Here is a 24,159-nt window from a genome sequence, read left to right as displayed (position 1 = left end):
TAGACTCTGTGGTTTAACCCACAGTGCCACCTGGGTCACTGTCACCCAAATCTAACTCCTCCCCCCCCCCCGAGGCTTAGCTTGGCCTGAAGCAGGTTGAGCGGCAAGGCGATGCTTCCTTGGTCCAAACCTTTAAATTCCTGTCAGCAGGCTTTAAGGGCTTACTGCCCCCACCCTCATCTCATGGGACATCTGGACCCAGTGCCACCAGTAGATAGTTTCCAGTAAATATAGCAATACTGCTCCTAGCTACTCTTCAAGCCATTTGGTCGTTACAATAACTGCAACTGCAGCCTCAGTGCCACTAGCTTCAGAATTTCTCACTGAGTCAGTCATCTTACTGAAGCCCAGATAGCGAGTGGAGGTCATTCTAGTTTGGGCCCCGGACATGAGCTAAACTGAACCAAACAACTAAGTAACTTGAGACTTAGGCTCATGGAAGCTTTTAGTCCAGTAAATAGTCCAGTCTATAATAGCGGAGTATTTTTAAGGGTACCTTTTCACCATTTTGAATGGAACATTTTGCTTCTTTTGTTAACAACCTTGAATTTTAGGGCCAGTCTATATATTACATTATCCTGGGTCAGGAAACCTCCAACCCCTACACTGCAGCTGAAATGTGCAACATGACTTGCCAGTCACTAGGGGAATTTCAGCACCAGCATGGAAATTCTCCACAAAGAATTCCCCACACAGTCTCAATTTTCTCATGGAAAGGTGAGGTCTTGTGCAGGAGCCTTCAGTGATAGAGAATACCGTAGTTAAATAAGTAGACTGCTGCTTACAGCTTGGTGGCTTTCTAATAGTATATAGTACGGTATTTCCACTTAGTTGCCTAATATAGCTTAAAGAGATCATTTTAGGGTAAAACAAAGTGTTCTGTTCACCATTAACTAATTTTTTGCAGTCTTTCTTGAACTAGAATTTGGGGGTTTCAGTTTAATGAGTCTGGATATTTCAGCTTATCATACTAGGCTGGTCTATCAATTTGAGTAAAGCTTTTATTATTACATTACATTTTTAAATTAAAGATGGCAGATTTGATCTGCCATTTATGGATCAACTATTTCAAGCTTATTGAATTTAAGTAATAAAGCATTCATAGCTAAATAAATTACCATTTGCTTGGGTATAAAGAGCCATGAAGGATATATTGCCCTATCCAATCTTACTGTGAGAAATTAATTGATTCAAAATGGCTGCAGTATTGTATATTTTAATTTAATTTGCTGCTACCATTTTACTGCAAACAGGCGATAACCAAAATGTAAATGGGATGCAATAGTCTGGTAATAGGAAGCACATTTTTATTACATTTTGCAATTATTGATCAGACATTAAAAAATAGGACATATACCTTGACATTGACATAAAACATTCACAACATCTAAAAGGCTTATGGGTCATCTTGGTGTGATTTTTTTAAAAAAAAATCTAGTATTGATGGTAATAGTTGGGGGGATACTGTATTCAGGCTGTAATATTTAATTACAATTGCTTGCTAGTCCTCTAAAATCAGTGGAACTTTGGCTTGTTTCATGTGTTAGCACTGCAGTGCGACTGCTGCATAAAGAGCATTTTTCATTGTGAATTACATATTGTACTGGGCACAAATTCATTTCTAGATCATGTGGGGCACCCAGAACGTGGGGATATTTTCCAGTACTAAACCTCCATTGAAACTGGCATGGAAAGCCAAAACATTATCCAGGCATCCCATTAATCTCTGCATTCAAGTGAGACTAACCCCATGGGAAGTTCTTTCAGCACACCTTTCTCTGGATCTAACCTGCATCACCATGGCATCGCCTTAGGGCCAATGACAAACAGCTGATTAATGCTGTCCAAGTTGACACTACTGATCATCAGTTTTGTTTGAGAACTGGCTTTCTGAGCACATGTGACATGTGTAATTGAAGTAGTATTTTTTACCCCATATTATAACTTGGATTACACAGGATCTGTTTGGGGGCTTAAAATTCACAAAATGATGTGAATAGATTTGGAGGAGCATAAATTTGAATGGCAAGTTTTAAAAGTACTCTGCAATCTTGACTACTTCAATCAGAAACCATAATTTGTGTATTATTGTAATGAAACAGAATCTTCTGTGTTAAAGAACAGGGCCTATTTGTACAATCAGCAGAATCAGGTGGTGAAGCTTTTCACAGATTGCAAGACTTGAGAATGCTGATGCGAGAATGCTTCCCAAAAAACTTCTTCAACAGTGATGACAAGCGCGTGAAGAAAGAATCAGTACAGTCTTCTTGAGTTTTTTTATGAGGGATATACAGCCTGAAGTGATACAGTCCAGTTGATTATCATGTGATTCTACTAATCATCTTACTTCATTCTGCGTTTGACAAAATGCAAGTTACACATTTTTTGTTCATTCTTATCCTGGAGATATATTTTAAAATATAGTTTCACTTTACCATTTGATAAGCTAAAATACCATTTTAGAAAAAATGTGAAAATATTGCAGCAACCTTAAAATAGTTAAGTTTATTTTGCTTTTTTTGTTTGAGCCCAAGTACTGATTTGTCTCCGCTATGTCATTCCAAATAACAACTCCCATTTCATTATTGTGATTTAAATTACCCAGAGACCTGAACGATTCTCTGCATCATTTTTTATGCTAAAGTTAAAAAACGTTCCATCTATACGGATGCATACTTTAGATTTGCATTTTTATAGGCAACTTCTATTCTACTGGAAAGTGGATCAAGACACTGTGTGTAAAGTGTGTGTGTGTGTGTTTGCGTAAAGCTTTGCAATGGAAGCTCTTGCGTCTGTCTGAAAGAGAATCGTTGAACAATAAGCAAGGGAAGTTCCAAAAATGTTTTATTTTATTTCCTCTGAGTTAACCTTCAACTCGACCTTCAGAGATGATTATCATGGAGTTAAAAACAAAACTTTATTACCCGTGCCCAATAGACTAAAGGTTGTTTTGCTTTTTTTTTCCCTTCTATTTTCATACCATGCTAATGATTTTCACCTCAGTGAATTTTAATTAAGGAAAAATAACTAGCTAGCTTGATAGCTCATCATACTGATGTGTGACCATGTGAAGTCTACTTGTGAATATATACTGGTAATGGAGATAGGGATTTGGCCACTGCAAAGACAGAAGGAAGCTATTTTTGCTGCAAGGGAAAAAAATAGACTATCCACATTCCTTCAATTAAAATACCATTCAGTATTAATAGCCCCAGTGGGAAAAGTTAATGTTAAGTTTAGGCAATCAGTTCAAGCTATTGGTTGTGGAAGAGAGGGCATGTGAGGAGCACCAGCATTGGCTATACATCCTTATGAAGAATGCATAAGAATGATCTGTATTTGAGAATGTGCAGCCTGGATCTAATCCGCAATTAAAGACATGAGAGAGCAGTTTCTGAAATAATTTATATGATGGAATCTGGAAACTGTAGTATACTAGAAGCCTTAGCAGCCCATTGAACAAATTTGCCCAGTTTCATGCACAGCTGTTTTGAAATGCAATTAAGTGTTTCTTTTATAATATTAATACCTGTAGTTATTGCACAAAAATGTAGAGCACTCTCAAAAAAATTAAAAGAAATTTATTTAAAATGTATGAATGTCTAAAGTTAACAATGTGAAAAAGAGAACTAATTGACCAATTTTGCTGTGGTTTTTATAAAATATCTGTTGTAGTTGTATCTGTTTTAATTTATGCTGTGAGAAGACTTGGGTCCTGTACTGGGACAATGGAGGATCTATATATATAAAAATATAGGCATTGCGCACGCGGATGAAACAGCCTTTCTTCATAACTGCTGAACCGTAATGTAACAAATTTGGCCACAACGTTCCATGCCCATCAGGGAGGGATCTGGCATAAATTTTCTTTCAAAAAACCACACCTTTCACACCTAAAATAATGATTAAAAACAAAAAAGTGGCGCCCAAATTAGACGTCACCACCAGAAGCTCTGAAGACTCCAGCAGCTGCGCTGCCAGATGACATCACAAAATTCCATAGCAACCAACTGAAAACAGTCCTTTTGCAGCAACAAGGCCCAGCTTTTTCAATAGGCCGTAGGGTTGCCAGACTCAATAGAGGACAGGACTTTTGTGCCTTTAATTGCCCTGCTCTCTTTTGAGTCTGGAAACCTTAAAGAGAAACCAGCAGACCCTTTGCTTAGAAATTAAACAAAGGGTCTGCTGGTTTCTCTTTAAGGTTTCCAGACTCAAAAGAGAGCAGGGCAATTAAAGGCACAGAAGTCCTGTCCTCTATTGAGTCTGGCAACCCTAATAGGCCGCAGCATTGCCAAGCAGGGAAAAACAAACAGAATAGGGCCTTTCACAAGGGATGAGGCACAACAAACGCCTGGCAACATTAGGCAGCCATTCATCATTTCCCCTAACACGCACTTGGGGGCACGGCGAGGGGTTTTTGCTTTTTAATTTAGTGGCCGTTGTGTCACATGCGAGGCTAGGGCGGCCATTTTAAGTAAGGGCAGTCGTGCCCTTTTAACCTAGGCTTTATACTATGACTGATTGCCAGCCTCTGCGTCTTTAAAAAAACAACAACCATGCACTTTCTCTCCCCAGTTTAAGTCCTCAAACCAACACCACATCCTACATTCAAAACACCTATTCCAAAATTAGAAAATCCAAATAACCAAAACAAACAAACAAACAAACCACAAACAAACCACAAAACACACAACAACGCCCATATCATACAATACCCACCAAAATAAATGACAACCCCAAAAATAAAATTAAACAATAGTAACTTCTGCTTCTCATGTTCTTATTTCACAAAAATTTCATCTATATATATATAAATGCTCACAATGCGTGTGCAGTAGCCAATGTATGGAGATACAGGGGGGAGGGGACAGCACTTCCTGGGCACAACGGAGGGCTCAGACAAAAGTAAATACTGGGAAATAGAACCCAGAAACTAACAGTTCCTTCTCCAAGGGTGGGAGCCCAAGTATAGAAATACAGGGGGGAGGGAGCAACACTCCCCGGGGACAACAGAAGGCTCAGACAAAAGTGCATGTTGGGAAACAGAACCCAGAAGCTAACAGTTCCTTCTCCAAGGGTGGGGGCCAAGGTATGGAGAAACAGGGGGAGAGGCCAACACTCCCCGGAGACAACAGAGGGCTCAGACAGGGGGGTGGGGGAGGAGGGGGCTCGATAGCTCATGAGTCAGGACAGGGTGGGGCCAGTCACAGGGATGTGCTGGAGGGGTGGGGGGAGGAGGGGGCTCGATAGCTCATGAGTCAGGACAGGGTGGGGCCAGTCACAGGGATGTGCCGGAGGGGTGGGGGGAGAAGGGGACTCAATAGCTCATGGGTCGGGACAGAGTGGGGCCAGTCACATGGATGTGCCCTGAGGGTGGGGGGAAGGGGGCTTGATAGCTCATGGGCCAGGACAGGGTGGGAGCAGTCACAGGGATGAACCAGGGGGTGGGGGGCAGGATAAGTCATGTGTCCGGACAGAGTGGGGGGATCACAGGAAAGAACCACAGCAACGTGTGGCTGGGCCAGCTAGTAAATAAATAAATTTGTATATGACTTGGAGATGGCTCAAAATGAGAAGGAGCAGTTCATTGTTGTTTCACCAACCTCAAAATTCCCTATCTGGTTCCATCTTGGGGGTGCTGAAATAAATTCATGTCACTGTAGAATCACAGTTGACAAAAACTACCCATTGGAAAATGCCCTTGCCACTCAAAGGAGGGAGCACAAGAGGTTAACAGATTGCACAATTGGCCAGGTTATATCCATTTTCCAGCCAGACCACAAATGGATGTTTGCACCATTGGCTGGCTCCAAATCCACCCCCTCCTTTTAAAAATAGAAGTCTTGGACATCATAGAATCAGAGATACAAATCAAAATTAGCAAGCACTATTTGTCACCACATACAGTTGTTTCTCAGTTTGCCCCTGTTTACCTTGAATAATACTGGAAAATAAACTGCAACTTGCACACTCCTGTAGTCGAAAGCAGCTGTCTGAGAACCCAGATTGACCTTATTCTGTGTTAAGTGGCATTTTCCTATTTGTTTGGTAGTGCCTATGTAACCAGCAAAACCAGCTTTCACATTATTTCGAGCCTTTTTAACTCTCCTGCAGACAGAAGCAGATGTAGTGAGAACACAAGGATCTTTCATTGTGTCACCAAGTGGCTTTTTCCTGTTTTGCTTGCAAATGCCTACGCAACCAACCAAAGCTAGCTTCCTTATTATGCTGAATCCTTTCTCAAGCTGTCATTCCAGTCTCTATGTACTCCCTGTTCCCCAAGCAAACTACAGACTAATCTGTGAGATATGACTGATAAACTCTCTGAAATATTTCTCCTCAAAATACTTGCTTGGTATCACAATTTTGTGACTCAGCATCTCCAGTAGGTGGCCTTTGATGAGACCCACATATTCCAGGGCACAAAGGAGTTGAAATTTCATGATAGTCAAAACTATAAAATTAGAATGCCTTGTGAATCAGCCCTTATTGCTGCAAATAATTGTGGTCAATGTAACATGGGAGAAGAATGTGCACAGAGAAAAAGATGGAAATGTTCAGGTGTAGGGATATCTATTCCCCCATTTTAATTGTTTGTGGAAGTTGTCATTACATCTTCAATACTGTATTAAGTTTTCATAATTTGCAGTTGTGGTTTCTCTTGCTTGTTTTTTTTATTTGCACTCTAATGAGCACTGCCTACAGAAGATAAAAAGCTGACTGTTTGATATCTTCTATGAGTATCTTTTCTGCTAGACATTGTTCATACAGGATGAGGCCACTATTGTGAGTTGATTGTTTCACAGATTAGTTCAACTCGTAGTATGTGAATGGGCTCCCTGAGGATTCATGTAGTGTTACAAATATTTTTGAGTCATTAGCATACAGAAGACCTGTGACAGGATGAGATCACATATAAACAGAACATAAAAATGCTGCAGACAGCAAGAGAAAGAAAAAACAGAGGCCTGAATACTTGAAAGAGATGCTGTCAGAAAGTATATCACAAGATGTGTGAAGAGATTTTAAGAGGCTGATCAACAGAGTCTAAAGAAGAAAAAAGATGAGAATGAGATGTGGGCAGGAAGAACTTTAATTAAAACCTTGGAGCATTTGTGTTATACTGAAAATGTCAATCACATAGAAATAAATTTGGGGTAATATGTGACAGCAAGGAGAAGCTGAAGGTCACTATTTCTAGTCTGTGTTTTAAGATCTGCAGTATAATCTCTGGTGCTTTATAATACAGTGATATATTTATTTCATTTGTATTTTGCTTTGCATACAGGGAGCTCAATGGTCTAATTTGTAGGAACTAGCCAGTTGCTTCAATCTACTTAACTTCAATGTTTCACTGAATATTTTTTCTCTTGATGAGAGAGAATCATATGTAACCAAAGATTTACTTTTGATATGTTCATGGGCCCAAGAGTTTGTTTCTTAGCCTAGCCTTTCATAACTTTGTCAGTTTCTACATAAGTAACATTATACTTTGATTTATGAGAATATTCTCTTCAATTCTTGTTCAGTGCTTCAATGCATTTTCCCCCATTCTGCTTACTGCTGCTGCTTCCTGAAATATTTAGATAGGTAAATTCAACTAATTGTGGCCCACATAACATAGTGGTATGTATGTATGCATGCTATGTAGGTAATCATGGGTACAGCAATCTTTTCTGTACGGTGACCCTGGCAACAGCACTCACCATTTCACTGTGTCCTTTCCAGGACAGTAGTGGATGAATTTCAATGGATGTAAAGTTAAAAAAAGAAAAAGAGAAAATATTAAGCCATCTTATAAATAAGACAGGAGTGCCTGGTGTGCTATGGTCCATGGGGTCACGAAGAGTCAGACACGACTAAACGACTAAACAACAACAACATAAATAAGTAATATATATACCTCCCAAATAATTTTCTTCCCCATTCCCCAAATGTCACCTAGCTTCTGCTGTATTCAAAAGACACGGATATTTTTTTTCTATGTGAATAGGACCCAGAGTTTAATTTGATGGAATATTTATATGAACACAATGTACTATTACTAAATGCTTCAGTTCTCACATATTGGAAGTGCATAGTATATCACTTTAGTTACAAACTAGATGATAACAGAATGAGTCTTTACGTGGACTTTTAAATCAAAAACATAATAAGGCATTTATTTATTTTTTTGAAAATCCAATTGCAGTGAAAAGCACACCATAACTTCCCTTTCACAAATGATGCTGTGACAAAATTGGTCTTATCACAGTCATTTATAATTAAGATGAAAGCAAATCCTTATCAAAATAAAGATGTAAGGACCTATTATTCTGCCCTGTGTGTAAAGATCGGTACAGTATTGTTTTGGAATAATTCTTTTGTACAATTCTGAGTCAGCTTCCACGCTACACATTTTAAATGATGCTTATGCAAATAGTCCAACATTAACCCTTTTTTTAAAAAAAACAACCTTAAGATTTTTATAAGCCCTCTTTCTCTCTACTTTGTAACGTTTACATTCCTTATAGCATACTGTTGGAATGAAATGAGACCTTTGTGGTGTGGTGCAGCTAAGAGACTGATCTATGAATCAAAAGTTTCTGATTTGACTCTCAGCTTTACCTGAACTCATTAGGTGAGTGAACCTATAAGGTTGTTGTAAGTCTTAGAAGTTACATGCATAGGAAGTGCTTTGAACACCAAAAAACTCTGTACAAATGTTAAGCATTATTAATGATTGTAGTAGTATTAGTAATGTTGTTGGTGAAGCCCATCACGAAGAAGAACTAAGGTTTTAACTATTGTTTTGTGTACATTTCAGATCCGGTGTCTGCTCTGGGACATTTTACAAAGCTGCGAATCTCACTACTGTTCAAATTGAATATAAGTCACAGATTTTTAATAAGATGTAGGAATTACATTTCAGAATATTTTATCATGCAGACAAACTATCCCCAGAGCTTAAAAAAGAAATACTAGCAATACATAAAGAAGAACCCTGAGTGTAGAAATGCCTGTTCAAGCACATTTGGCTACAAGGCTATAAAATGTCATTGCTAAAGAATGTCACTAATATAAACTTTTATTTTAAATCTTTAAAACGGGAAAGTGCAAACCATAAGAAAAAGTCTTCAGTTTCATGCAATCCCTCTTTAAAGAGGCAGTCAAAAGGACTGTGGTAAATATATTGTTTTCATATTTATTTGAAGAAAATCATGAAGATATAAATTATTAGGATTATCATAGTTTTAGGATTAAGATTTAAGATATCTTTATTGTCATTGTCCCCTTGCGGGAACAACGAAATTATAAACTGTTCTAATGTTGAGAAGATTTTTTTGTGAAGATTTGCGTTCTTCAGTATAGCCAACATAAGCTATACAGCTCTCCAAATACCCATTCAGCATTTTGTTTTTCTTCAATACGGTCTTGCCCTCATTTATGTATTTTGTACAGTCTCCATAGTTCCATGGTATTTTAAAATGCTTCATTGGTTGCAATATACTGACCTTAATATAGCAATATTTACAGTGCAGTAAATATTCAGGTCTCATTCATATGTGCAGCAATCCATATGTATGGTTTCTTGAAACCATGTAAACAAAGCTACACATCATACCCTAATAGTTGCTCCATGGACCTTTTGTTCATGGATTTGTGCTGGTATGACTAAAACTGCCCAAAATATATGGAGCACCTTTCATACCCATAAGGATGGAATTTACTCAGTTTTGACCTTACCCTCTGATTTTTTTTCTACTTCTTGTTTTGACCCTGATGAGAAGGGAGGTTGTTTTTCCCCAGTTCCATTAAAAATATGAACATTTCTCACAAATTGTATGTATTATTATACATATAATATTAAGCACATATTATACACATATATGCATATACATCAGGTTCCCTAAAGTTACCAGCATACAATGCATAAAATGCATATGAATTAATGCTTATTTGCTCTAAGAATATAGTCTCATGTAGAGCTTGACTTTTATTCATATACAATATACTTACTTTTTGTATATAGTTTTGCATATGGGCTTTTTAAAAAGACAATTATCCCTGACAGTGCACAACCAGCTCAGGCATAAGCAGTTAAGAGAGCCAATGAATCAATAGTGTTTACTTAAAAAATGCACACTGCCTCTCAGTTTCCTTTAATTCTCAAAGAAAACAAATTCCACAGCCTGTCAAGTTATTTTGTTCCATTGCTGAACCACTCAAGGTTAGAAAGATCTTGCAATGCATTTCATTCAAACCCAGGAAACAGCAGTTGATATAAACATAGAGGAGGTGTTAATAAATTGAGCATTTCACTCAAAATGTTTCTTCTTGTTGTGATTCTTTCTCTCTACCAACACACTTAAATTCATAAAAATTTCATGCTCTATTTAAGTGAAGGACAAAATAGTGCTGACTTCAGCTAAGTTTATATACAAAGTTTCCCATGCAGGCCAATAAATGTCAGTTCTGATGTTTCAGCAGAAGTTTCATATCATGTTTAAATAATAGTTCTCTAACCCAGCCTTTGGGATGTTCCCCCATGAAATACACTCAAAGTAAAATCGCTAGCATATGCTTCATCAGAATTCTGCATGTGTTAATAATATCATAGTACTTCTGTCTTCCAACTGTGGATCTGACAGTGAAAATTTCAGCATGGCAATTTAGATTTGTTTATGCAGAGGTTTCATTATGGTAGTTCAAAACAGGAGTATAGAAATGTGCAGAAGATTTGCTGTGGGTTCAGAGTCCAACTGAACTCTGTACTCAGCAGATACTTGGCTACACTCTGTATGGAGTGTTTATCTTCACAGAGTAGAAGGATAATACTTTGCAAAGTAAAATAAAAAAAATTCATTCAGTAGCACCTTAAAGACCAACTAAGTTTTTATTTTGGTATGAGCTTTCGTGTGCATGCACACTTCTTCAGATACGGTATCTGAAGAAGTGTGCATGCACACGAAAGCTCATACCAAAATAAAAACTTAGTTGGTCTTTAAGGTGCTACTGAAGGAATTTTTTTTATTTTACTTCGATCCAGACCAACACGGCTACCTACCTGTAACCAGAACTTTGCAAAGTATTAGAGTTTGCAAAGCATTTTGTACATTATGAAGGGCACAGAAATGACAAGCCATAATTTTGTGTTCCATAAGTATAGGCATGTTAGTCTGCTGCAGCAAAAGCAGAAATGATTCATACCTTAAATACGAAAATATTTATTTCTATGGTGTGTGCTTTTGTGGAATATAGTCTACTTCACTGATAATGTAATTAAAGTGCCACACTGAGAAACCTTTGGGACTTCGGTTACTTGCTATCCTTTGAGAATAAAGTAGGAACGGGGAACAATTGTGCATTGCACTGAACTCCTTAGAGGTGTGGTTAATTAACTAAAGAATTCTAGAAATTATTTCAAAAGTTGCTTATTTACATTTAAATTACCATATGCAAATTTTATCCACAATTTGTGTCTTTTTCAATGATGCATATGCTATTCTTTGTATGATGTGTAAGTGGGCACAATACGTCTAAGAGTGGTTTGGTGATAAACCCTCTGCCCTTTTGGTGGCTTTGGCCAACTTACCTCTCTGGGCTAATGTTCCATTTTAAACAAGTTGTCAGCCAAATGTGTTGTAGTGGTTGTCAAACCATATTTAAAATGTCTGTTCACACATGAAGCTTACTTCGTGACCACAGACCACTCACTCCCTGGTAGCCTGATCCACTTCATAGGGTTGTTACGGGAATGATAAATCTCACTATATTGTAATGAAATTAACTACGTACATTGCCTACATCCTGCCTTCCTCTTAGTTTGGAGACAGTGGCTAGATACGAACCTACATTAAAATAAATTAGTTATCCATCATTTTATAGATACCCTTTGCATTTTTTTTACTGTTTGCCTTGAATGCAATAGAGATTATCCATATTTGATAGCCCTCACCACCATTTTATCCTTTAAATTAGTCATTATTTAAATTCGGAATCCTTTCTTTCCCCATGAAGAATGGAGATTTGCACTATTAACTAAATGGCTAGTAGCAGAATTCAAAGCTCTAATTTTTGAAGTTCAAACCAGGATATTGGTTCAAAGTGAATATTTAAATAGTTTTCATGGAAACTATCCCATTAGGAGAATGACAGTTCAACCATTTTTCTTTTTGGTGAGAAAGAAGCACTTTGTAACTCTTGGCTTTAAAAGTAATTCCCTGCAGCAAGACAATTCCATGTTTAAGCTGTTCAAATTCAAATTATTACAGTCATTGTGTTCTACTTTACTTTTCTACTTCCTTTTTAAAAAGAAGAAAAATCTTTTAAATCAAACTTTTTTTGAGTAACTACATAGCTGTCACAAATTTTAATCACATTTCTTATTGAGGCTATAATCCTAAACATCATTTCTGGGTAGTCTATTGAAGTCAGCGGAACTTGTATCCAAATAAGCAATCTGTCCACTATCTGATTAAACTTAGATCAGTTCTTTTTACTTTAAACAAGTCCAGAGTAAAGGATGGGAAATTGTAGCCTTAGTCCAAAGAAAACAATTCACAATAATTGCTGCATAGATCCTTGGGTTCAGAATTGTCATTGTCATACTGGATGAGTCAGGTGCAGCCAACACCATTTTTAGTATTTTGGCATATCAGATACATAGGCTTGTGATGGCTGTAATACATATAATGTAGCAATTTGGTGGTTCTCTGCTCCTCACATGCCTTCTCCTATATCTGTTTTTGTGATGGATGGCTTTATAAGATAGAATATGCACACATTTGCAAGCACCCCTGCCAAAATAAACTTGGTTGTGTCAGTACTGAATTGTTGCATGCCATTGCCACCCCAATCTCTGAATGCTGTGAGGCTCCAGGTGTCCAGGCCTTACCCAAGATTTGTGTTTCCTTTTACAAATGAGGCACAGTGGAGACTGTGATGTCTTTATTATATGTGGTTTATTTGTGCATATATACAACCTGAGTCTACGTCAGACCAACACGGCTACCTACCAGTAACCTTAGAGACCAACTAAGTTTGTCATTGGTTGGTATGAGCTTTCGTGTGCATGCACACTTCTTCAGATACCTTCTTCAGATACCCATAAACTGATAACAGTATCATGGGTTGGTTTGCAGTGTTGCCACAATGCAGTGGAAAATCTAGTAAGCGCCTTCTGGACAGCATTTCCTGACTGCATTTCCTAAACATGCAAAACCAAACCAAAATACACTTGGATAAAACCTTTGCCTCTAATACATAATCAAAAAGAAATCCATACAGTTTTTCTTATAAGGGGATAATGCCTATGGGCTGTTTAGTTTTCAAAAGCATCCATGCTACGGTAACATTCAATCTTTAATGGGAAATATATAAACTATTACTTACTTAAAATCAAAGAGCTTGAAGGACTGTCAGGTATTTTTTAGGTAAAGGTAAAGGGACCCCTGACCATTAGGTCCAGTCGTGACCGACTCTGGGGTTGCGCGCTCATCTCGCATTATTGGCTGAGGGAGCCGGTGTATAGCTTCCAGGTCATGTGGCCAGCATGACAAAGCCGCTTCTGGCAAACCAGAGCAGCACATGGCAACGCCGTTTACCTTCCCGCTGTAGCGGTACCTATTTATCTACTTGCACTTTGACGTGCTTTCAAACTGCTAGGTTGGCAGGAGCTGGGACCAAGCAACGGGAGCTCACCCCGTCACAGGGATTCGAACCGCCGACCTTCTGATCAGCAAGCCCTAGGCTCAGTGGTTTAACCACAGCACCACCTGGGTCCCTAAGGTATTTTTTAGGTACATACAATTGTTGAGACAGGATTCCCTGTAATTAAGCCTTCTCTGAAAGAACACTCCTTGGCATATCTTTAAAAATATTTCTTATAGGAGATTATCTGTGGGTCACTATGTTATATGTTACTTTTGGATTCAGAGTAAATGTGCAAGATTGTACATGGAACAAGTACTTAGGGTGCCAACATTGGAAGGGAGGTAGGATGGAACTTCTAGTTGATTTGAATATGCACCTCAGAGTGCTTTGTGCAGCATATCGCGCACTACAGCATCTTATATTTTTTGAGTTATAAGCTTCAATAAAATTTTTTTTTCAAAAAAAAGAAGAACCAATTCTAAAAACAAAAATGGGGTGAGCAGCATAATTTATAAATACTATGCTTACAGAGGCACCATTTGGGTGTGTGTATTTTGTCTCCAGGAAAACAGACACACAGGCTGTACATGTACACATAATTAATAATATTTTGGAAATATTTTCTTTGTGCAAAAAGCAAGAGATTAGAAAATGAAGTAAAAAGTAGCAGAAAACTCTGCCTTCATTAGCCTATTCCTCAACTGTATTCATCAGTTCTTATTTGTATTGAGAAACATTTGCTAATTGCCACATATAGCTCCTATAGCTCAGATCCATTGCCTGCTACTTCTCTCTGTGGCAAAGAATAAAAACAGTGAATTCCATTATCTTTAGTGCAGTTCTTTAAATATTTGAAAGTAGATCTATTCTCCTTTCTCCTATTTAATGTAGTATTAACATATTATTAAAACTTCTCTCTCATTTCTTCATGGATGTGTTTGCACACATAGTCAATGAATCCCAAGTTATGGACCCGACTGTACATTTGTACATAATGGCTGTACATAATGGCTATAAATGGTGAGTTCAGGGTCTAACCAGGCATTCTGAAGGCATTCAATATTTATCTTAAATTGACTTATCCATTGTTTCCAATTCCAAGTAATCATGTTGTTGTTTAGTCGTTTAGTCGTGTCCGACTCTTCGTGACCCCATGGACCATAGCACGCCAGGCACTCCTGTCTTGCACTGCCTCCCGCAGTTTGGTCAAACTCATGTTCGTAGCTTCGAAAACACTGTCCAACCATCTTGTCCTCTGTCGTCCCCTTCTCCTAGTGCCCTCAATCTTTCCCACCAAGTAATCATAGATGAAGCCAAACTTTGGTTCTCTATGTGTGTCCAAATTTGTTCTTTTTAGATTTAGTGAGACTAAATCCCTGCCACCTCCCTTACAAACATTATTATTTAGAGAACTATGTTTGCATTTCAAAAAATGTATTCAGTATGTTTGACTAACTTAGCACATGCTTTTATAGTATCTTTCTGCCTTCTCAGCTTTCTGACAGGTAATAAGAGATTGTGGGTTATATATTTGTTTATTAACATGGCTGTTCAAGTTGTACCACTAGAAAAAAAAATGACATTATGTCTGCTTCTGTTGTACATTTATAAGGGTGAAATGCCCCTCTTGTGAAATTTTGTCATCTGTAAAAGCTGCTACTGTAGAACAATGAGAAATTGACTCATACTTTATATTGAGGTCCGTTCTGACTTTGAACAGACAACTCATAGTCTTTGAACACAGTTATTGTTTTTGTAAACCAAATAATGTATTTTGGAGCTTGCTTACATGTGTATTTTAAATAGGCAACATTAATTAGACAAGTTACAGAATCTAATTTAAGTTTTGGAAAATAGGCAGTGCAGTATGCTGCAAACATTGTGCACAAGAAATATGAATAAACAGCTGCACTTGTAATTCCTACTAGCAAAAGGGCACATTTTTGGGACATGAACATACAGAAAAAAGAAATTCTAATTTGAGTATGTTGGAAGGGCAGACCTGTGTGCAGGGCAGTCTTGAGCAGGTCGGCTGCCCTGGCGCTAAGGGGCAGAGATCGCTCCGGCGCCCCCGCCCTTGCAGGGCTGCCCTGGCTCACCGCACCACCGAGGGTCTACCTAGAGCCGGCCCTGCCTGTGTGAAACCTATATACTTATAGATATTTTAAAAAAACTTTATTTTGATATCTCTAGAGCTGCCTTTTTCAACCTTCAGTCCACAGATGTTGTTGTAGTTAACAGCATCATGGGACCCAATGTTGAGAAAGGATGTTATAGTGTATGTAGATATGCATGCAAACAACTTTTATTCCATTTTCCTCAGAACAATTGCACAGCAAATATGAAAAGCTGTAAAAGTTAGTAATAGACATTATGGAATTTTATAACGGTAAGGGGAAGAACTCTGGTAGTTGAAGTGGTATTTATGAACAGATGCTCATTTTTGTGGTATATCTATCAATATACCGACGGAATGCTACTCATCTATTACCTGTCTCAAAGGCCTTATAGCTCACATGCTTAGTGTTAGTGATTTTCTTCCTCAGGTGCAACAGCGCACACATTTTGAGGCTTTGTTTCTATAGGAGTGGTTAGAGCAAACATAATACGTTCTGTTGTACTGCATATGTTGTCACCTTCAATGGCTATAAACATAATAGGTTTTTCCCATTCCCACATGGAGAGTCATGTTTGCTTCCAGTTGCTAAGCAGGAAGAGTTAGCAGGAGGCAGGGACTTGTTTGCCTCAGATTAATGGGTCTTCTCATGGTCAAAACCTAAGATGGTGCCATGCTTTCCCCTTATTTAATTGTTGCAGCTGCATTGCCATAGCACAGTTAACAAAAAAGAATTGCACTTAGTAGTTCTCCTTTTTGGTGGCAGGCCAGTGAGGGCTGAAATTGGTTGCCTATGAAAGCTAATTGGGAACTTTTTTCATTATTGCCTCTTGCTTTGTGGGTCTTTTCTCCTTTTCTGAAATACTTACGAGTAGAGCAGTCCAGACCCCTGATCTGTCATCCTGGAGGAGGGTTGGATACTTCTAACTAGTTTAGTCTGGCTGTTCCCAGCTTACCCATAGGGAATAAACAGTGTAAACTGCCAAAATAGGGTGTACTGGGGCAAGGAGGAGGAGGAGGAGTTGCTCAAATAGGCAAGCATCTGCAGGACCCTTAGCCAGTAACAAGTTATGTTGTAAAGCCTAATCTGGGTCTGTTTGCTGTTCAGGCATGATCACTTCCTGTGAAATTGCGGGTGTGCCTCATATAATAGTCCAAAGGATTTTAAAGAGATCTCTCATGGACCAGTTGGTCTGCTGCAAAGCAGCAGAGGCTCATAAGTGTGTGCACATGTGTCCACATGGACCTCTGTGCATTCTGGGGTCTAATTGTACTCTTTGGAGTGATGTAGCTTCAAAAAGGTTTACGGCAATATTCTATGCCTCCTTCAGGGTGCTGTCCCTTCCTGGGTGAATTCATGTACGAGGCTGTGGAAACCATACCTTTATGATAACTTTCTCCCCACCTTTAAATAAGGACTCTCCTTCATGTGTGTGTGTGTGCGTGTGCGCGTGTGTGTGCGTGCATGTTTAATGACAGTGAAGATTTTCAAATTCATGCTGGAGTGAAATACAAATAAAGTGCAATTTCTTCATTTTCTTTCGGTATGGAGAATAGAGCGGTATGATTAGTTTCCTACATGACTACACTTTGGCACAGCTGTAGTATTCAGATCTGCAACTACTGTAATATGTATGCCTAGAAGTGCTATCTTATGATATATTATTTAACTTTTTGCATATAGTATGATCTTTTATTTATTCTGTGTAAACTTTATTCTTCATGGTGATGTTATTACATATGTTATCCATTATCCTCCACTCGGTACTGCTGGCTTGTTGTACTGTATTTACCTTTACTATCTAATCTGCAAGTGTTTGCAATTAAGTTAAATATTTCTTTTGAATGTACAGATATGAAATACGCTGATATTCTCAGTGTCAAGGTTATAACCATGACTTAGATTTCAGTCCTGAATAAATCTAATTGGATAAAATATATGTTGATTTAAAATAAGACTGGAGACTTATCTGCGTGTCAGTCATACGAAGTACAGTCTTCACATGGCAATTGTGCCACATCAGTTTCATGGAAAGTCATCTGTTCATATTGCTCTGATATGAAAAGCATGATCCTGGAATATAGCATGACAAACAAAATGCAGGAGACCTAATATCCCTGCTGTTGCTGCGGCTCACTTTTCACACAAAGGTCATTTTAGACAAATGCCTTCCCATACGAAAGTAAGTTATAGCTTGTATGTGCAAGTGTACACATATATTTGGTGCCTGCTTGCAAATGTGTATTGAGGTTCAGTAACTTAAGGGGCTAAATTTATGAAGACAAATCCCATTTACCTTTTCAGCTGTGAGGCCACAGTTGTGGTGCAGCGCAGCTGGCTGCCATTTCTGGGCTTCTCTCACACCTCAACAGCCATCGGGAAAATCATGTCTCCTCCTGTTGGCTGGTTGGTTGAATTTTTCCCGCCCACAAACCTAGGCAATTGTGGGTGGGCTTTGAGCACATTGTCAGGGGGTGGATCCAGTGGCATAGGAAGGGGGCTGCGGTGGATGCGGGTCATCACTGGGGGGTGGAGTTGACAAAATGGCAAAAATATGTGGTTTTTTATGAAAAAAATAACTCCCTCACCCACAACACCCCCTTCCTACACCACTGCAGGAGCACTCTCCCCTTGAGTGATTTCCAGAAACCAGAAGCATTGCTGCCTCCAACTTTGCAGGCAGAGCACAGCCTTTATGGCTAGTAGCCTTTGACAGCCTTCTCCTCCATGAATCTGCCCAATCCAGAGGCGTAACTAGGTGAGGCGGTTGGCACTGGGCACCACACTGCGGGGCCTGCAGCATGCCTGATCTACGCATCTCTCCTGTGGGAGAGGTGGCAGGCAGACTGCCTGCAAGCTCCACGTTTGCAGGGTGCACATGCCTCCCCAGGCACCCGAGCTGCTAGCTACGCCACTGGGTGGATCTGACTGAGGTCTTCCTAGGGTTGAGTTCACATGGGTACGCTCCTCAGATATAAATTGGGACTACCAGTTTCACTGGCAGCTCAGTTGGAGTGTGATCTCCCACCCTCCCCTCCCCTCTTATGCATATTTATAACCTACTCTCAGTTTGGATGCGTCTGCAGTAAGTCCTTGCTATGGAAGTCTCCGTCACAGTATTTGGGACCAGGTGAGAAATTTCTCCTCCAGACAAATCGGGCCTGTCTGGAAGTTTTGCCTACATCATAGCAATTATCACAACTTTTGGCAGATAAGGCAATGGGTTGGCTCTTTAGTCAAGGGTTTCGGGGGGGGGGAATCCTCTGCCTTCCTCCTCCAAGGAAATGAGGTATCCTACTAAAGGGATTCTAGGGGAGGTGCTTCTGTCCAAATGCCCAGATAAGGGCTGAGAGGTGATCCTTAAGAGTTGGTCTTATTCAATGTACCGTATTTTTCTATGTACAAGACTAGGTTTTTTCCCTTAAAAATAATGTCAAAAATCAGGGGGGGGTGTCTTATACACAGATATATCTCCCCCATTTTCCTAAATCTGGGTCCCCAAAAATAGGGGGCATCTAATACATGGGGGCATCTTATAGACGGAAAAATGTGGTATGTCATAGGGCAATCCAAACCCAGGATCAAACCCCAATTGTAATCAGCCAGCAGACTGACTGGATGGTTCAGGATACCCCTAAGCCTACTTACATCTGTAATCAATAAACGTTGTGGCCTGTTTTGATCCCAGATCATCCACTTTGGTTATTTTTTTGCTTCTCCCTCCCCAGCTTCAGGAGTGGTGGGCTCACTGCACCTGGACACGCAACTGAATATTAATACACATTATTGTGTGGTTCAAAGTCATCTAGAGGAAAATAAAATAAGAATCATTAGAATGATAGTAGCCTAAGTCTTAATATGCACCTGATTTCAATATGTATGTTGGCTTCTATACTGGCAACAATTGAAAGTGTGGATAAGGATTTTTTTTCATGAATTGTATTTTCTTTTCAGTGGGATGCTATAACAGAAATGGATGAATATAATCGCCCCATCCACACTTACCAGGTATGTAATGTTATGGAACCCAACCAGAACAACTGGCTTCGTACAAATTGGATCTCCCGTGATGCAGCTCAGAAAATTTATGTGGAAATGAAGTTTACACTGAGGGACTGCAACAGCATTCCATGGGTACTGGGAACATGCAAGGAAACGTTTAACCTCTACTACCTGGAATCAGACGAATCCCATGGAATTAAATTCAAGCCAAACCAGTACAGTAAAATTGATACTATTGCAGCTGATGAGAGTTTTACTCAGATGGATTTGGGTGATCGCATCCTTAAACTGAATACAGAAGTTCGTGAGGTGGGACCAATAAACAGGAAAGGGTTTTTTCTTGCTTTTCAAGACATTGGTGCGTGCATTGCTTTGGTCTCTGTCCGTGTTTATTACAAAAAGTGTCCTTTCACTGTTCGGAATTTGGCTATGTTTCCTGACACTATTCCAAGGGTTGATTCTTCATCTTTAGTGGAAGTACGAGGTTCCTGTGTGAAGAGTGCAGAGGAGCGGGACACTCCAAAATTATATTGTGGAGCAGATGGGGATTGGCTTGTGCCCCTAGGACGATGCATCTGCAGTGTTGGGTATGAAGAAGTGGATGGTTCCTGCCACGGTAAGATAATTGTTCTTAATTAATTCCGTGACACTTTTTGTTTTTTGTTTTACCACATGGCCTGTCGTCCAGGTTTCACTGAACTTAATGGCAAAATCAGTTTTAATAGGAGATGGATTGAGCTCGTGATCTATTTTACTGTTGGATGTTGCTCAGGATATATTCAAATCAGAACTGTTTTCAACAAAGAATACATAATGTGCATGTTCGGGGAAAACAAAGTTGCTTACTTGTCATAAATTAATGGGTAAAGCACAAGAGTTTGTCATTAGTTATGAAGAATACAAAAATTAAGTTGCTGCATGAATACCAAATATGATTAATTCAATGGAAGATTAAAGGTTTACTGCTATGTTCCTAAGGATCATAGAATTGTAGAGTTGGAGAGGATCCTGAGGGTGATAAATAAATTCATAAGTGTGAAACAATACTATATATAAAGGCAATATTTGTCTTTAAAATACTACATATTTTATAAGATGAAATAAGCAGTTTCTTCTGAGAAAAGAAACAGCAGATATTTTGCATGAATACTAAAAATCAGGTAGAAGGTACATCCCAAGTATTGTATGGGAGGTCGCTGCAATAAATTTTTCTGCTGCACAGTTACTTTGGTACAGTACTAGTTATTGCTGTGTTCTTTCTCACAGAAACAAATGCTCAGTGTAAAACATTACAGTGTGATCACTATATTTGCAAGTGTATGTAGAAGATTGAAAACTATATATTGTTAGTAAGTTGAGGCTATAAATGAAGGCTTTTGACAATGGAGTATGAGGGAATTTATTTGCGTCTCAATACAGTACCTCCCCATTTCAGGTTAAGCAGTGGACTAGGAATAAAATAGCATTCTGATATTTGGGCATGTGAATAAATATTCATATATTTTAAATATATAAATAGAAATATATATATTAAATATTTTATTTCTATTTGATTGTTTGTATAAATTTGTTAACCACTTTTTAATGCCAATATTCTTGGGCAGCTTACATCCATGAAAGAAAATATTAAAAACATGCAAACAGATAAAGTTTCTGTGATAGGTATCTCCCTCAATAACCTGTTTAATATGACTAATAATTACAAATAATAAATATATCTTCCATTAGACTTGGGCTTAAATAGAAACAAGAAAAAAGAAGCCCATGGCTTATGGAATGTCCATCTTTTTGGCCCAACCAGCCACCATAACTTGACCTAGCATTCAAAATAAACTTGACCTTAGCATTCAAAATGTTCTTGAAAAACTCTTTGATTAAAGTTCTCATAACAGCAAATTAAAGTTGTGTACTAATGTACTAATGCTAGTACATTAATCTGGAAATGCAAAATGTAACCACATTATTATTTCGGTTTGGGCAAGGGTGGTAGGACAGTTAGAACATCAGTTAGCCCATGAATTAATTGTGTCCAAAATATATTAATAATTTCTTATATAAAAAGTTCTCATCTAAATGCTCCCTGGTCACATTATAAACCTATATATTAGTCCTGTATCCCCCCCCCACCTCTCCTGTACTTTTTGACTGTATATTGAATAAGAGGATAAGGTCTGCTACAGAACCAAGAATGAATAGGCAGAAGCATAATGAACTTACAGTAGAGTACCTAAAAGCATGCTTATTCAATGATTTCTATTTAATTGCTTAGAGGGTGGGAAATTAGTGTTTAAACAGATCGTGTTGTAAGATGACTATTTTAGTAGTTCCTCAGTTTGGCTTCCTATAGAGACAAGTGGTTTTATGAATTATTCTCAGGGGTGAATTGCATTTTCATACGTCTGTACATCTTTGAATGGCTGTTCTAGGTTGGTGCTATATTTGATGTGTTTTTAAATTCTTCACAACACATTTGTGTCCATGCATGTGTAAATGAGTTCTAAAGGAAGCTGCAAGATTAAGAGCCCTAAAAATCCTCTCCTGTCTGCCAAATGTTTTTTAAAACTTAACAGTAACAAAGAACTGCTCAAATACAGTTGTCAGTCTCTGTATAAGCAATCAATTGCCTTGCTCTACAGCAGCGTTTCTCAACTGCTGTTCCACGGCACACTAGTGTGCCGCGAGACGCTGGCTGGTGTGCCGCGACGTGCGGTGACGAGAAGGGCGATTTGCATTGTCACATGCCTGGCGGCCGCCAATACACAGCGCTGACCCGCGGGAAAGCAATATTTCTCCTCCTCTTTCCCAAAGCTCAGTGCAAACGAGCCTGGCGGCCGCCAATACACAACACTGACCCGCCGGACGGCTTGTGAAGCCTTATTACAGGAGATTGCAACCAACACAGCAATTGGCAAGTGTTTCTTACAGTCATAATTATAGTCAATATAGGGCGGCACAGAATTAATTTTTTTAACTTTTTTAATGGTGGTGTGCCACGTGATTTTTTTCACGGAACAAGTGTGCCGTGGCCCAAAAAAGGTTGAGAAACACTGCTCTACAGTGACTGGAAACGTGGTCTGGAAATGTCTGGAAACTACGCACAGCAGCAGCAGACCATACAATCAAGAGCTGTGTGACCACTGTAGTTCAAGAAAATGGCTTGTCACCTAGGACTGGTACTGGAAACCAGCTCTTATCCTCTGAGCTAGGGCAGCTGCAGGCCAACAGAACTGCTGTGTCAGTCCTTGGAGCAGCCCCTTCTTAATGCAAGTTTGAAAAATCCTCTATATGACCTTGTATTCTGACATTGTCAAGAGTGTCTCAGCACTAAATGCCCTAGCTTGGAAGACCTAGATAGAGGATAACAAGTATGTGTAAAACTAGCCTATTGCAGAAAGATAAAATGTACAGTCATTGCTTTTGCTTCTGGGTCCATGTGCCATGTGGCCCCCCAAAGGTTTCCCGAAGGAAATGTGGCTCTTGGTCTGAAAAAAATTGTCTATCCCTGGTATAAACAATTAGAGGCTTTTAGAGACAATTATTAACAGCCATTTAATCCCTCTTTTGGAAATTAAGTGTTTTCCAGAGATAAATCTATGATCAGGATCACCTGGTTGTGTGGAGATATACATTGTTGCTTAGGGCAGCACATTTTAATCACTAGATTAAAGCTTTAGGGAGGAAAGCTTTGGAGATACAAACTTTGGGAGCCAGTTTTAACTGGTAAGGGCAAATTTTAATCAGTGGCACTGATAATTAAGCTGTACTTATTTTTAAAGCTGTTTTTGTTGTTGTGTGTTATAGGGAGTGATAAAGAAAATATCAAGTAAGACCTTTTCCTATAGCAATGATTGGTATCTTTTTCTTTATTAAGTTTTAATTTATCTTGTTCTTTTCTAGTTTCTTTAAAATATGTGTATATTTAGGTTTTAGAAATATGTACATTTTTTTTTGAATTTACAGTAATCATTCAATTGTTTAAAACTGGGGTGGGCAACCTGTAGCCCTCCTTGATCAATCTAGTTGAGACTAATGGGAATTGGAATTCAGCAACATCTGAATCCCCCATCCCTGGTTAGAAGGCAAGGGATCAGCTGGCAATCATTTCAAAGCTGACAGCTGACATTTTTCAGTTGAAAATGTGGAAAATACACTGTACACACTTCACTTAGACATGCAGATAACATTATCTAAACTCATACATGTTTCTAATAGTTATAATACAGTGGACTTATTTAAGACATAAAACTTCATCTAATCCTAAATGAAATGAAAGCAGCATATTGTGCAGCATTGATTTTTTGCATACACACAAAATCTACATCCACATTTATAAATGGCTGTAAAATAGGAAGCTATTTCCTTTTTACTTGAAGTCATTACTCGATGATAATGTTTTCCTCTTGAT

The 24,159-nt window shown here is 38.7% G+C and overlaps 1 protein-coding gene across 1 annotated transcript; it reads left to right on the top strand.

Moving 5' to 3' along the window:
- The first annotated feature begins 17,916 nt into the window (after positions 1-17,916).
- Positions 17,917-23,581, top strand: LOC148685972 (ephrin type-A receptor 6-like). Its single transcript, XM_088668772.1, has 3 exons — positions 17,917-17,934; positions 19,707-20,370; positions 23,556-23,581. The coding sequence occupies exons 1-3, from the start codon at positions 17,917-17,919 to the stop codon at positions 23,579-23,581; spliced, it is 708 nt and encodes a 235-aa protein (XP_088524898.1).
- The last annotated feature ends 578 nt before the right edge of the window (positions 23,582-24,159 follow it).

The sequence above is a fragment of the Zootoca vivipara genome, chromosome 4 (genome assembly GCF_965207765.1).
Source record: "Zootoca vivipara chromosome 4, rZooViv2.hap1.1, whole genome shotgun sequence".
In the NCBI taxonomy this organism is placed as follows: Eukaryota; Metazoa; Chordata; class Lepidosauria; order Squamata; family Lacertidae; genus Zootoca; species Zootoca vivipara.
The sequence above is the reverse complement of the archived record's forward strand: the minus strand, read 5'-3'. Positions and strand labels throughout refer to the sequence as shown.

Excerpts from the sequence above, each read along its gene's own strand:
- LOC148685972 (XM_088668772.1), top strand. Across the intron at positions 20,371-23,555 it reads AGTGGATGGTTCCTGCCACG|GGAGTGATAAAGAAAATATC; the intron begins GTAAGATAATTG and ends TGTGTGTTATAG.